The sequence below is a fragment of the Cryptomeria japonica genome, chromosome 7, assembly GCF_030272615.1.
Source record: "Cryptomeria japonica chromosome 7, Sugi_1.0, whole genome shotgun sequence".
Lineage (NCBI taxonomy): Eukaryota > Viridiplantae > Streptophyta > Pinopsida > Cupressales > Cupressaceae > Cryptomeria > Cryptomeria japonica.
Window position 1 is genome coordinate 91,873,985 of NC_081411.1, and position 12,662 is coordinate 91,886,646.

The 12,662-nt window shown below is 37.5% G+C and overlaps 1 protein-coding gene across 1 annotated transcript; it reads left to right on the plus strand.

Moving 5' to 3' along the window:
- The first annotated feature begins 9,951 nt into the window (after positions 1–9,951).
- Positions 9,952–11,403, plus strand: LOC131059684 (aspartyl protease 25-like). Its single transcript, XM_057992707.2, has one exon. It carries the CDS (start codon positions 9,952–9,954, stop codon positions 11,401–11,403), a length of 1,452 nt encoding a protein of 483 aa, XP_057848690.2.
- The last annotated feature ends 1,259 nt before the right edge of the window (positions 11,404–12,662 follow it).

Here is a 12,662-nt window from a genome sequence, read left to right on the forward strand (position 1 = left end):
AAGGGAAATCTTGGGCCGACAGGTTGTGGGGAGTGGCAAGGAATTACTTCTAGGTTTGTTGGTCTCTACGATGGTGTTGCCTTGAGGCACCTAGACTAAGAATTATGCTAAGGCCAGTACTACCTAGATAGGGATACACATGGTGAGCAAAGAAGGCTTTAGACGTGTCTAGTTGGAAAGTGACTTGCTCAACATTGTGAAATGCATTAGGGGTAGTATGGAGCCAAGAAGGACTATTTTGAACCTGATTAAGGATTACCTTGAAATTATTTCCAGTTTGGAGGAGTTCAAGATATTGCACATTTTTCAGGAAGGAAAAAAACCAACATATCATGTTGCAAACCTCGCTATTGAAAATGTGGTGGTTAGGTGGTGGAGAGGAAGGGAAACCTTCCTGAAAACTTTGTGTGACCTGACAAGAAATGATGCTGAAATCTTCAGGCTTACAAATGAATTGAATGATAAGAGATTATAATGGGATGGACATCGTTGGGAAGGTATTTCAAATTATTACCACTTTGAGAAACTCTAGAAACTCTAGCTAACCTTGTTTCTAGTTTATATATATTTTTATTTTACGTCTAGTTTGCAATTGTTTGGATTGCCTACATAATAGAATGGGTGGTGACAAGAATAGGCATGAACCCATGACCTATGATAAGTGGCAGAATAATAAGGAGGTATTGGAAGAAATCTCTAATGGTGGGATGGTTCCTTATCTAGAGAGATTACATTGTAACTCTCGCATGGTTACTGAAAGCTTTGTCAAAGGGTGGAAAAAGGGTGTGTTGGTTGTTTATGGGGAGAAATTTCATCTTGATGAAGCCTTGGTTGCCACTATTAATGGACTTGCCACTGAGGGCAAGAAAATTTATAGATAGAGGAAATCTGCTGAAGAGGCCATCACTACTTTTTTTGACAAGGAAAAGGAATGATGGAGGGTGGGGTGAACCCACAATAATGGGTTACACTTTTTTGGATGAAGAAATTTTTCTCAATCATCTAAAATTGATTTTACACAACTTTCAATCAAAATAAATTTTTATATTCAATCGAAAGTATGAAAAATAAATTTTTTTGATTGAATATAACAATCGATCAAAAGTGTTTATTTTATTTTTTTAATTAATAATTAAAAGGGTTCGATCAAACACAGGTTAGATTGAAACCCTCCATTTAGAGTTTTTTTAATAAAAGTTTGAAACTGCCAAAAATGGCAGTTATGTCATTTTCGACAACTATCAACGATGAAGAGATTTTGGGAGTGGCCAAAACCTATGGGTTTCCTTGGAACATTTGAACCTCCGAACCAGGTTGGTTATACATATATACATATATATACATATATATATATATATATATATATGTATATATATATATATGTATATATATATATATATGTATATATATATATATGTATATATATATATGTGTATATATATATATATGTTAATGTTATATATTTTATTTTTTCATGTTAGAAAAATTTGTACATGTATGCTATATGTTGATGTTTTATGTTTTATGTTAATATTTTAAATTTTATGTTTAATGGTAAATTATGTTATATGTTTGATTAGAAAATTTGAAAATTTTTGTTATTTTTAAGAGATTAAAATTATATATATATATATATATATATATATATATATATATATATATATATATATATATATATATATATATATATATATATGTAGCGTCCTAAAATTGTGACACTTGCAATTTCAACAGCATTTCGGTCTTCACAATGGCGACGCAACACGGAACCTGAATGGAGACCCCGAAACTTGTCCACAACACCAAAAACTGCATTTTCAAGCACCCTGGCCTGAACCTCCTTTGCACCCTGCTATCCCGGGAGGTGGGACTAGAACGCCTAGTGCCCTGGTCCTTCAGAACCAGGGCGCACCCTGGTCTCTCAGGACCATGGCGCCCAGCGTCCTGGTCCCTGGCCCTATTTTGGGCCCGGTCTCCTATGGGACTTCGGGTCTTTTTAGTTTGCAAATTGGAAATTATCTTTCCTGGTCGGCCTAAGGTCGGGAAAATCAGTCTTTTAACCCTAATTGGCAAGTATATAAACTACATTTCCCTCTCCCATTTGGGTAAGAAGGTCATATGTGTACAAGCATGGAAACTATACTCAAGCATTCAAGCATTCCTTCAAGCAATTGATCATTTCAAGTCTCCATTCAAGGCTAAGTGTTGCATTCAAGACAAGGATTCAACCATTGAAGAGGAGATCACTTACAACATACTACTAGAACATACAACATACAACATCTATACCTTCGCACATAAGGATACAAACATCCTTACAACAAGGTATTAGTACTTGTTTTACATTACAGACATTTACATTTACAGCATTGCTCATTTCTTGGTTAATTCCAAAACCGGGGTTTGACCTAAAGGCAAACCCCTAATCCCTAACCCCCCAATCGTCTTCACTTTTCTGTGTGTAGGTTGCAGGTACGCGGCTGAAATTGAAGATCTGGAATCCTTGTGCAGAGACGAATAGATCCCCCTTCGTTTCGCGGATTTTTCGGAGGACCGTGGCGCTCGGGCGCCATCGTCCCGACAACTTTCGCTCAAATTTGCAGGACAGCACCGTATCGACATTTTACTGCTAATTCCAGGTCCGCAGCTTCATACTATATTCCTATCTTAGTTTATAAGTGAATCTTTCTCACTTTCTATGCATTCCTAGCTTAATTCTTCTATGCACATTCTTTACAAAAGAGGGTAGCCTTGCTGTCATAACCCTTGAAACTCATTTAGCATCCAATCTTGCATTGTGTGGGATTGGATCTTGTGGGTTTCAACCCCTCTTTTGAATGTAAAGTCTCTCCCCTAAGTGAAAACCATCAACCCTAGTGAATCTCCCTTCTCTCTCCTTGGAGTTGGAAGAGGGGAGAGCAACTAGGGTTCGATCGCGATTTTCCGCTTTACATTTTGTTGAACCCGATGTGAATCATCCTTTCTGATTATTCATGGTTAGATCTGAAAATTGGATTCCTTGATTACATTTCCATGTTTGATCTTTTGCAAATTTTAGAGGTTGATTGCATAAAAACCCTAAATTTTCTTTTTAGTAATTAAGCTGGTGAAATGTCTAAATGTTAATGCTTGTTTCAGATCTACCCTTCTATTACAAATTATCAATTCATATCTATGCTTTAATTTTGAAAATTAAGTGGTTAAGTGTTAAAACCCTAATTTTTAAAACCCTCTTGATTCAACCTTTGTCCGACAATTTCACTGATCAAAACATCTCCAAATCAGCTGTAACTTTGGATTCCGCAATAAAATCACAATATCTTTCATCCCTGAAAATTTGGAAAAAAGTTGCGAGGACCGTGTGCACTCCGAGCGCCATCGTCCCCGACATTTTCTCCGAAATTTCAGGAGCTAGATCTTACTGTATTTTCCTGCTAAAATCCAGAATTTTGGCTGGTTTTATCAATTATAACACTTTCAAAATTAAAGTCAAAGTTGGTCTAGGGATTGCTTGGATTAACGCTTCTAATCATTCAAAAATCATTGAAACTGAAATTTTGTGTCAAAATTGTGTTCTTACTGTCCTAAATCTGAAAAGTGTGTTTGCATTCATTAAAAATTTTAGTGATTTATTCAAATTTTTGCAATTTGTGACTTTTGAAATTAAGTGCTTAATTACAACAACTTTGATTTCCGCTTTTAAAATTGAATTTTGCGTGAAATTGAGTCAACTTTCAAATTTCAAAACTTGCATTGCTATCGGTATTCCCTCTAAAATCATAAAATTCAAAATTTCAGTTTCCCTCTCTTTTTCAAAATTCAAATTTTTGCATTTTTCGACAATCTTGGTAGGGTTCAATTTCGAGATTGCAACTTTAATTTGGCCTATCTACAGATCATAAAACCACTCAATTTTTTCAGATTAGCTCTAAAATCATCATAACTTTCATCCCTGCAAATTTCGAAAAAAGTTGCCAGGACCGTGTGCACTCCGAAGCGCCACGGTCCCTGACATTTTTTCTGAAATTTCGGGAGATTGTCCTGATTATATTTAACAGCTTAAATCCAGAAGATTGGCTGATTTTACTGAAAATTGCTACCTCTAAATTCAAAACTTTCTCTCTCTCTCTAGTGCATGAGTTTTACAACAATAAGCCCTACTTACACTATTCCCGTTAGACGAAGCCGTAGAATTAAGTCTTTCCGAGGTTTAACTACTGAGGAGATGGAACCTAATTTGAATAGCCTTTTTAACGAGGACATGGGTAATTCCTCTAATCCTCCTAATGATGAAGAAGCTCTCCATGAGGTTTCTGAAGAACAACTTTTGAAATTGGATAACCAATTTGATGATTTTCGACAATGGATGTCTCAAGAATACCCCGATAGTCAAGCTCTTCCTTTAATTGAGGGTCTAAAACGGATGCTTCAAAGTGATAAGAATGGAATTGATATTTTGTGTGGTATTGCACACATTGTGGATTCGAATGTGATGCCTATGAAGAGTTGTGCTGAAAATTTGGGTTATACACAACCTCCTACTCAAGTCAATCATTCTATTCCTTTAATGACTTCTATTGCTAGCGTACCTACTTTTACATCAAAAATAATGACTACTTCAATACAAGACATTCCTCCTATGATCACTAGTCATGGGGGCAATCCCTCTTCTTCAATTAACCCTCTTCCTTCATTCAATCCAACTTCTTCATTCATTCCTTCAATGAGTGTTCCTATTATATCACCACAAATGAACATGACACAAGGGGGCAATTCGTTTTCCATTCCTCCTTGTAGTGTTCCTCCTGTCCAATCATCTCCTATGACTAACTATCATAGTGTACCACCACCTTACTCTCTACCTTCTTTCAATAACATAACACCTCCATCACAATCTAACACATCTAATATGAACTCTTCGACTGAAGCGACCATTAACAATCTTGCACAAACTGTCTCTTCTTTACAGCAACAAATTGCCTCTATGAATCAATCTAAGTTTAGTGTGCCCACATTTGATGTTGCGAGCCCACTTTCTATTGACATTGTTCGAGCTATCCCTCCTAAACATGTTGAAATCCCGCATTTGGAGCTTTATAATGGTAAAGGTGATCCTCTAACACATGTTAAGACTTTTCAAACAATCTGTACTGATTTTGCCTATGACCAAAGGTTGCTTGCAAAATTGTTTACTAGAACATTAAGAGACAAAGCCCTACAATGGTATTGCTCGTTGCCTTCTTATTCTATTACTTCTTTCGAACAACTTGCAAATGCTTTCATTCAACAATTTCAAAACAATATAAGTCCTAAAGTTACTTTGATTGATTTAATGCATTGTAAACAAGGTGTTAAAGAGAAAGTGACTGATTTCATTGGTAGATATAAGCATTTGTATGCTCAAATTTCTTTTCCAGTGCCTGACAATGATATTCAAAGAATCTTTATTTCTAATTTACAAAAAGATATTCGAGACAAACTTTTGTTTTCTGAGTTTACTTCTTTCCAACTGTTGTGTGCAACTCTTCACAATTATCAACTGACTGTGAGTCAAATGGAACAATCACATCCTATGGCTCCGAGTGATAAGGGTGATAGCAGTCAACAATCATTTGGGAAGTTTAAACCGAACAGAGATTCCATCAAATTCAATGAAAACATCATCAACAACAATGTGAATGCAGCATCAGGTGTGCCTCCTATTTCTAAATTTTTCAAGAAAGAAAGAAAGTATACTCCTTTGAATGAATCATTGCATAGTATTATGAATAAGTTATTGGAACAAAATGTTCTTACTCTTCCTCCTATAAGGTAAATTGATCCTACAAAGATTACTTCACCTTATTTTGATAACAAAGCTTTTTGTCAATTTCATCGTCAGCATGGGCATGATACTGAAAAATGTTTTTCTTTAAAGGGTAAAATTCAAGATTTGATTGATAATAATACTATTTCTGTTTCTAGAGTGAATGATAAAAGCAATACATCTGTAGCTCCTCCTAATCAAAATCTTCAGATTTTCACTGATCCATTACCTTCTCATACCTCTAATGTGATTGAGACTAATGATTCCTCTCTTTCATCTGCTGGTCTTGTGTCTATGACTCCGAATGTGATTAACTTTGTAGAGCAGCAAGAAAACCCTAAAGAACCTTCCATCACATTTGATTCTAGTGAAACCATTAGGGCACCTGATGGTCCTTTATACATAGTTGCAAAAGTCAAGAATACACCTTGCCGTGGAGTGCTTATTGATCCTTCGTGCATGGTTAATGTTATTACTGAAGAATTTCTTTTTACTTTGCAATTGAATCAAGTGATTTATGACAAAACAGATGTGATTGTGAAACTATTTGATGCATTTTCTTCTCCTACAATTGGTTCTATTACATTGCCTATTGAGGTCCATAACAAATCCCTTGATGTGAACTTTTCTATTATTCCATCATCCGAACAATTTTGTGTGAAGCTAGGCTATCCTTGGCTATCTTCCATGAAAGCTATTGCTTCTCCTATTCACAAGTGTTTGAAATTTCCCCACAATGGTGAAGTTGTTACTGTCAATCATAGTCACTTTAAACCAGCTGAAAGAACTTCTAGCGTTCCTATTGATTACTTTTGGCCTAAACAATTCCAATCTCTTCCTCCATGAAGTGATCATCCTTTCAAATCTTATCAAAAGTGGAAAACAGATATGATCCTATCTCTAAGTGAACCTAGAACACCTAAACTTGATATTCCTATCATTCTTGAGAAGGAAGTTCTTCCTTTGAAAGATAAAACTAATGTCTTTCCTCAAGAAGATTCCCAACCCATTCCCATGGATGTGATTATGTCTATGCCTAATAAACCTTCTAAAAGTAGACCTATACCTCCTCGTCATGATGGACTTGGTCTTCTTCCTAAACCAAATATTCCTCCTTTGTATGGAGCAGTCCCTCCTTCTTTTTATAGAGAGAAGAGACCTTCTTCTTCTCCTATTATCCAGCCTAAGAGACCACAACCTAAACACCCAAGTGATAAGGATGAGAACATTCCTCCTCCTCAATCTTCTTCACTTCCTACTAAGACTAGATGAAATCGTTCTGCACGTGAACGCCGATGAAAGCGTCATCTTAGAGCTCAAGCCACTGCTTCTCAAACTTTGCAATCTCCAAAAACACCTTCAACAAGCATTATTCCATTTTCTCCAAAATCTCCTAAACATAAGATGCATGATGGTCTTGATCCTGTGCGAATTAAAGACACTATTTTTATAAATCTTGATGATGCTATAGATGAAAATGTTATTCATGATGAAAATGTTACTTCTCTTGCTTCTGATAGTGAATATGAACTTGTTGATATTGATAACCATTTATCTAATGAATTTTCTAAAGCACTTATCCTAGCTCCTAGACAAGAACACCGTGGCTTGGGATATGAACATAGCCCTTGTTTGGATCTTGTGATAGCTCCATCTGCTGTGTTGGATGTTCCTCCTCTAGCGTGTTCCCTGCCTTCCCGAAACATTGATCAGCAAGATCGGGGGGTAGATGACGTGCTAGACTAGTTACATTAGCATAGTAGATTCTCTTCTCCTCTCTTGTGTTACTTCTTCTATACATTATTCTCATTCTTCTATTTGTTGTCCTTGGTGTTGTCTACTTGAGGACGATGCAAAGCATTGAGGTCTCTTTTGGTCTCTCTCATGTTGACTCAAAAGACACATGTGTTCCCTTCTTCTAGGTGACCTTCCTTGATTGGGGAATGAAGAAGAATTATGCATACATACATATGATATACATGAATTATCATACAGCAGACTGACCCCGAGGAAAGCGAAGTCACCTCGTGCTTTGTGTTTTGTGTCTATTATCCTTGGGTTTATCTCACACTTGAGGGCTAAATCCTTGCGATAACGTGCTCCTTTCCTTTCTCATTTCTTATGTGTATCACTATGTTAAAACAATCACCCCCGTTGAGGCGTGTGCGATCGCTTTAACGTAGGGGGGCATACACCCTGTCTATCCCTTCAGGATACATGAAAATTTCTTGGAGAACTCAGCTTTGCCTTGAAAATTTTCGGTATTTCTCTTGCATGACTCATAGTGAGGGAACCTTACTACTGACAGTCATGGTTCTCCCTCGTGATCTTCCCTTTTACTTTGTCAATCGAAGTCATAAGATCCTTAGTCCACTGGGGGCTTGGTGTGTCTTGCCTCCTTGACGTGGTGAAAGTCTTTCAATATTGTTTCCTTGTACTTTACCGGAAGTATGAGCATACATACTCCCGCTAAAGTGGGGGCTAAATGTAGCATCCTAAAATTGCGACACTTGCAATTTCGACTGCATTTCGGTCTTCATGATGGCGACGCAACACGGAACCTGAATGGAGACCCTGAAACTTGTCCACGACACCAAAAACTGCATTTTCAAGCACCCTGGCTTGAACCTCCTTTGCACCCTGCTGTCCCGGGAGGTGGGACCAGAGCGCCCAGTGCCCTAGTCCTTCAGGACCAGGGCGCCCAGCGCCCTGGTCCCTGGCCCTATTTTGGGCCCGGTCTCCTATGGGACTTCGGGTCTTTTTAGTTTGCAAATTGGAAATTATCTTTCCTGGTCAGCCTAAGGTCGGGAAAATCAGTCTTTTAACCCTAATTGGCAAGTATATAAACTACATTTCCCTCTCCCATTTGGGTAAGAAGGTCATATGTGTACAAGCGTGGAAACTATACTCAAGCATTCAAGCATTCAAGCATTCCTTCAAGCAATTGATCATTTCAAGTCTCCATTCAAGGCTAAGTGTTGCATTCAAGACAAGGATTCAACCATTGAAGAGGAGATCACTTACAACATACTACTAGAACATACAACATACAACATCTATACCTTCGCACATAAGGATACAAACATCCTTACAACAAGGTATTAGTACTTGTTTTACATTACAGACATTTACATTTACAGCATTGCTCATTTCTTGGTTAATTCCAAAACCGGGGTTTGACCTAAAGGCAAATCCCTAATCCCTAACCCCCCAATCGTCTTCGCTTTTCTATGTGTAGGTTGCAGGTACGCGGCTGAAATTGAAGATCTGGAATCCTTGTGCAGAGATGAACAGATCCCCCTTCATTTCGCGGATTTTTCGGAGGACCGTGGCGCTCGGGTGCCATCGTCCCGACAACTTTCACTCAAATTTGCAGGACAACGCCGTATCGACATTTTACTGCTAATTCCAGGTCCGTAGCTTCATACTGTATTCCTATCTCAGTTTATAAGCGAATCTTTCTCACTTTCTATGCATTCCTAGCTTAATTCTTCTATGCACATTCTTTACAAAAGAGGGTAGCCTTGCTGTCATAACCCTTGAAACTCATTTAGCATCCAATCTTGCATTGCGTGGGATTGGATCTTGTGGGTTTCAACCCCTCTTTTGAATGTAAAGTCTCTCCCCTAAGTGAAAACCATCAACCCTAGTGAATCTCCCTTCTCTCTCCTTGGAGTTGGAAGAGGGGAGAGCAACTAGGGTTCGATCGTGATTTTCCGCTTTACATTTTGTTGAACCCGACATGAATCATCCTTTCTGATTATTCATGGTTAGATCTGAAAATTGGATTCCTTGATTACATTTCCATGTTTGATCTTTTGCAAATTTTAGAGGTTGATTGCATAAAAACCATAGGCGAAAATAAATGCCCAATCAAGCCCAGCCATAGGACACCCGTAGGAATATAATAGATGATAGAGGTTGAGATTATCACTGGAAAAGAATATCATTTTCATCTTTCACCTCCATTTAATATTTGTGGAGCATTAAATGTAATTTACTAGAATCAAATGTGAAGATGGTGACAATATTTAATAATGTCACCCACACGTGATGTTAAGGAATGCATTGTCGTCGCCACCCAGCCTATTTAAACCGCAAAATCTAGACTAGCTACAAACGATTCAATCCCGTATTAGCAGGTGATGGCGATGAATAAGCAAGCTTTACTCTTCGCACTTTCCTTTCTCCTTTATTGTTTTCTCCGCCCTCCCAGCTGCGAATGTGGAACTACAGAAGAAAAGTACTACATGGTTGAAATGAATACATTTCTTATTGAAGAGGGGAGGAATTTTAATGCCTCGACTAGAAGCCCAAGCGGGGCACTGGTGTTCCTAGAAGTAGGAAGAGGAGGGGCAGATCTGCTCATTACTCATCTCAATGTAGCCTCCAATTCAAGTTGGAGGGATGTTCTGACGCAAGGGCTTCAAAGGGATAAGCACCTTGTTAATCGCATCCTTACCCATAATGCTAGATCCTCTCCTTTAGGAACAAATGCCTTAAGCACTCCCGTTACATCCGGGAGAGAACTACAAGGTCCAGAATATACTGTAGCAGTTTCCATTGGAACACCAGCTCAGAAACAACTGATGGGAATTGATACGCTCATTTCCCTATCATGGATTCAGTGCAACCCCTGCAAGGATTGTTCTTCCAATGCAAAGCTCCCCATGTATGTCCCAAAGCAATCTGCCTCCTATAGGTCGGTGTCTTGTAAGCTTTCGAAATGTCCACCCCTGGGATCTGATCCCAAGGACTTTGAGTCAAAGTGTGACAACCGGGATACCTGCACTTACAGGGACACTAATGGTGTCGCCCAAGGATCCGAGGGAGATTATATCACAGAGACCCTGCAGGTGGGGGAGAATACCTTGAATGAGTTACACATGGGATGCGCCTATAGCTTCACTCCACTGAGGGAGTATGCAACATCCGGGCATTTAGGATTGGGCAGGGGTCCCCTTTCCTTAGTTTCCCAGAAGGCGGGTGGGCAGTTCTCCTACTGTCTTCCCAATTACCTGTCTATGGGCGCAACAGGATCACTGAGTTTAGGGAAGTATTCAGTTCCATCCTCTGTTAAAGTCTTCACACCCATGCAAAAAGAGCCCCAGTTTGCTTCAAGTGCATACATCTTGGGACTAGAAGGTATCAGCGTGGGAGGCCAACGCTTAAGCGTGAACATGCAGGTTCCTGGTTCTCTGCCCACAATAACTTATATTGACACAGCCATAATGGCTACCCAGCTGGTGAAACCTCTGTACGATGCTTTGAGATCTTCCTTCGAGGAAAAGATGAAGACATACGCGCCAGCTGTTCAGCCCGCCTCGCCATTTGGAGAATTTAAACCGTGCTACCAATTATCCAACATAACATCTGTCAGAATCCCCACCGTTACTCTTCATTTCAAAGGCAATGCCAATTTCGATGTCCCCGCTGTGGGAACTCTGCTTCAAGTTGCGAGTGATGTGGTGTGTTTCCCCTTTCAACAGTCTCCGAATGACGCTGTGAACATCATTGGGAATGTCCAGCAACAGGGTATTACAGTGGCTTACGACAATGTAAACAACAGAATTGGCTTTGGCCCTGGCTCTTGCTGATGCAATGTAATTCATTCCATCACCTTTTAACATAATAATAACATAAATTACTGCTTGATTTCACTCATCAATTTAAGAGTCAATAAATTAGTTATAATTATTATTTTATTACATTATGAAATTAATAAATTGGAAGCACGGGACACACTTTAACATGGATTTGAATATATTTCTGACCAAAATATATCATAACAATCAGCTAACCAAAATAATCATAGTAAGAAGTTAATATTCTTATACTATTTTTAACATTTAACATAATTTTTTTTAATTCTATATGCTTATAGACCTCTGTATGGATCTGAGCTTATCGGCAGACGGGCGTATTCCTCTAAATTTAATTCAGTTTATCTCAAATTATTTTTGGATACAGCAGAGAACTCTTTTCCAAACCAAAATCACTAAATTATGGATGAAATGTTAGTGGATGAAAATTTATGTGTCAATATTTGGGGGTTTTCAATTATTTTGACAGACATTTAGTTTTGAATTATTTAAGAATTAAAATAATAATTAATTAATATAGAATGTAAAATAATTGATAGATTAATAGATTTGGTTTTCAACATGAGATAGAGGTATGTGATATCGTTTTACAGATTTCATACTGTTTTCATGGTACACAATCATTGAAACTTCGTTTTGTTTTCATTGCCTATATCTCTTATGATTTTCTGTAAAAACACACAATATTTTAGTTAATGATTTCGAATGATTGAAAAGGTTATTAAATCGAGAGGCTTTTACAATCGCAGCAAATTTGTCAAAACCAATAGAGTTGGAGAGTGAAAGGCAAAGGTTTTATAAACACATTAATACGTATATATGAATTGAACAAAAAATACTATATACAGATAGAAGTCTGGAAACATTGTTATCTATTATTATTAAATGTAGCGAAACCGAATCCAGAAATCTACACATATTGAAACTGTCTATTAATCTATCAATTACTTTACAAGAATATCCATTCATGGCACCCAAACAATCGTTGAGATTGAGAGATTGAGAGCTGCAAGAAGTTTTTACAGAAAAATGGTTATGTTTTTACTATTTGACTAATATAAAAATAAAAAATAAAAAATAAAAAATAAAAAATTAGCAATTATGATTAGAAAGTTCATTATCTTATATATTTTCAAAATCTATTTTTTATTTTCTTTAAGAAGGTAGCATGTAATTTGAAATGAGTTCACATTCCACTTTTAAAAATAAAACACTTTAAAAAAGTAATAATAGATTCTAAGATAAAGATTATT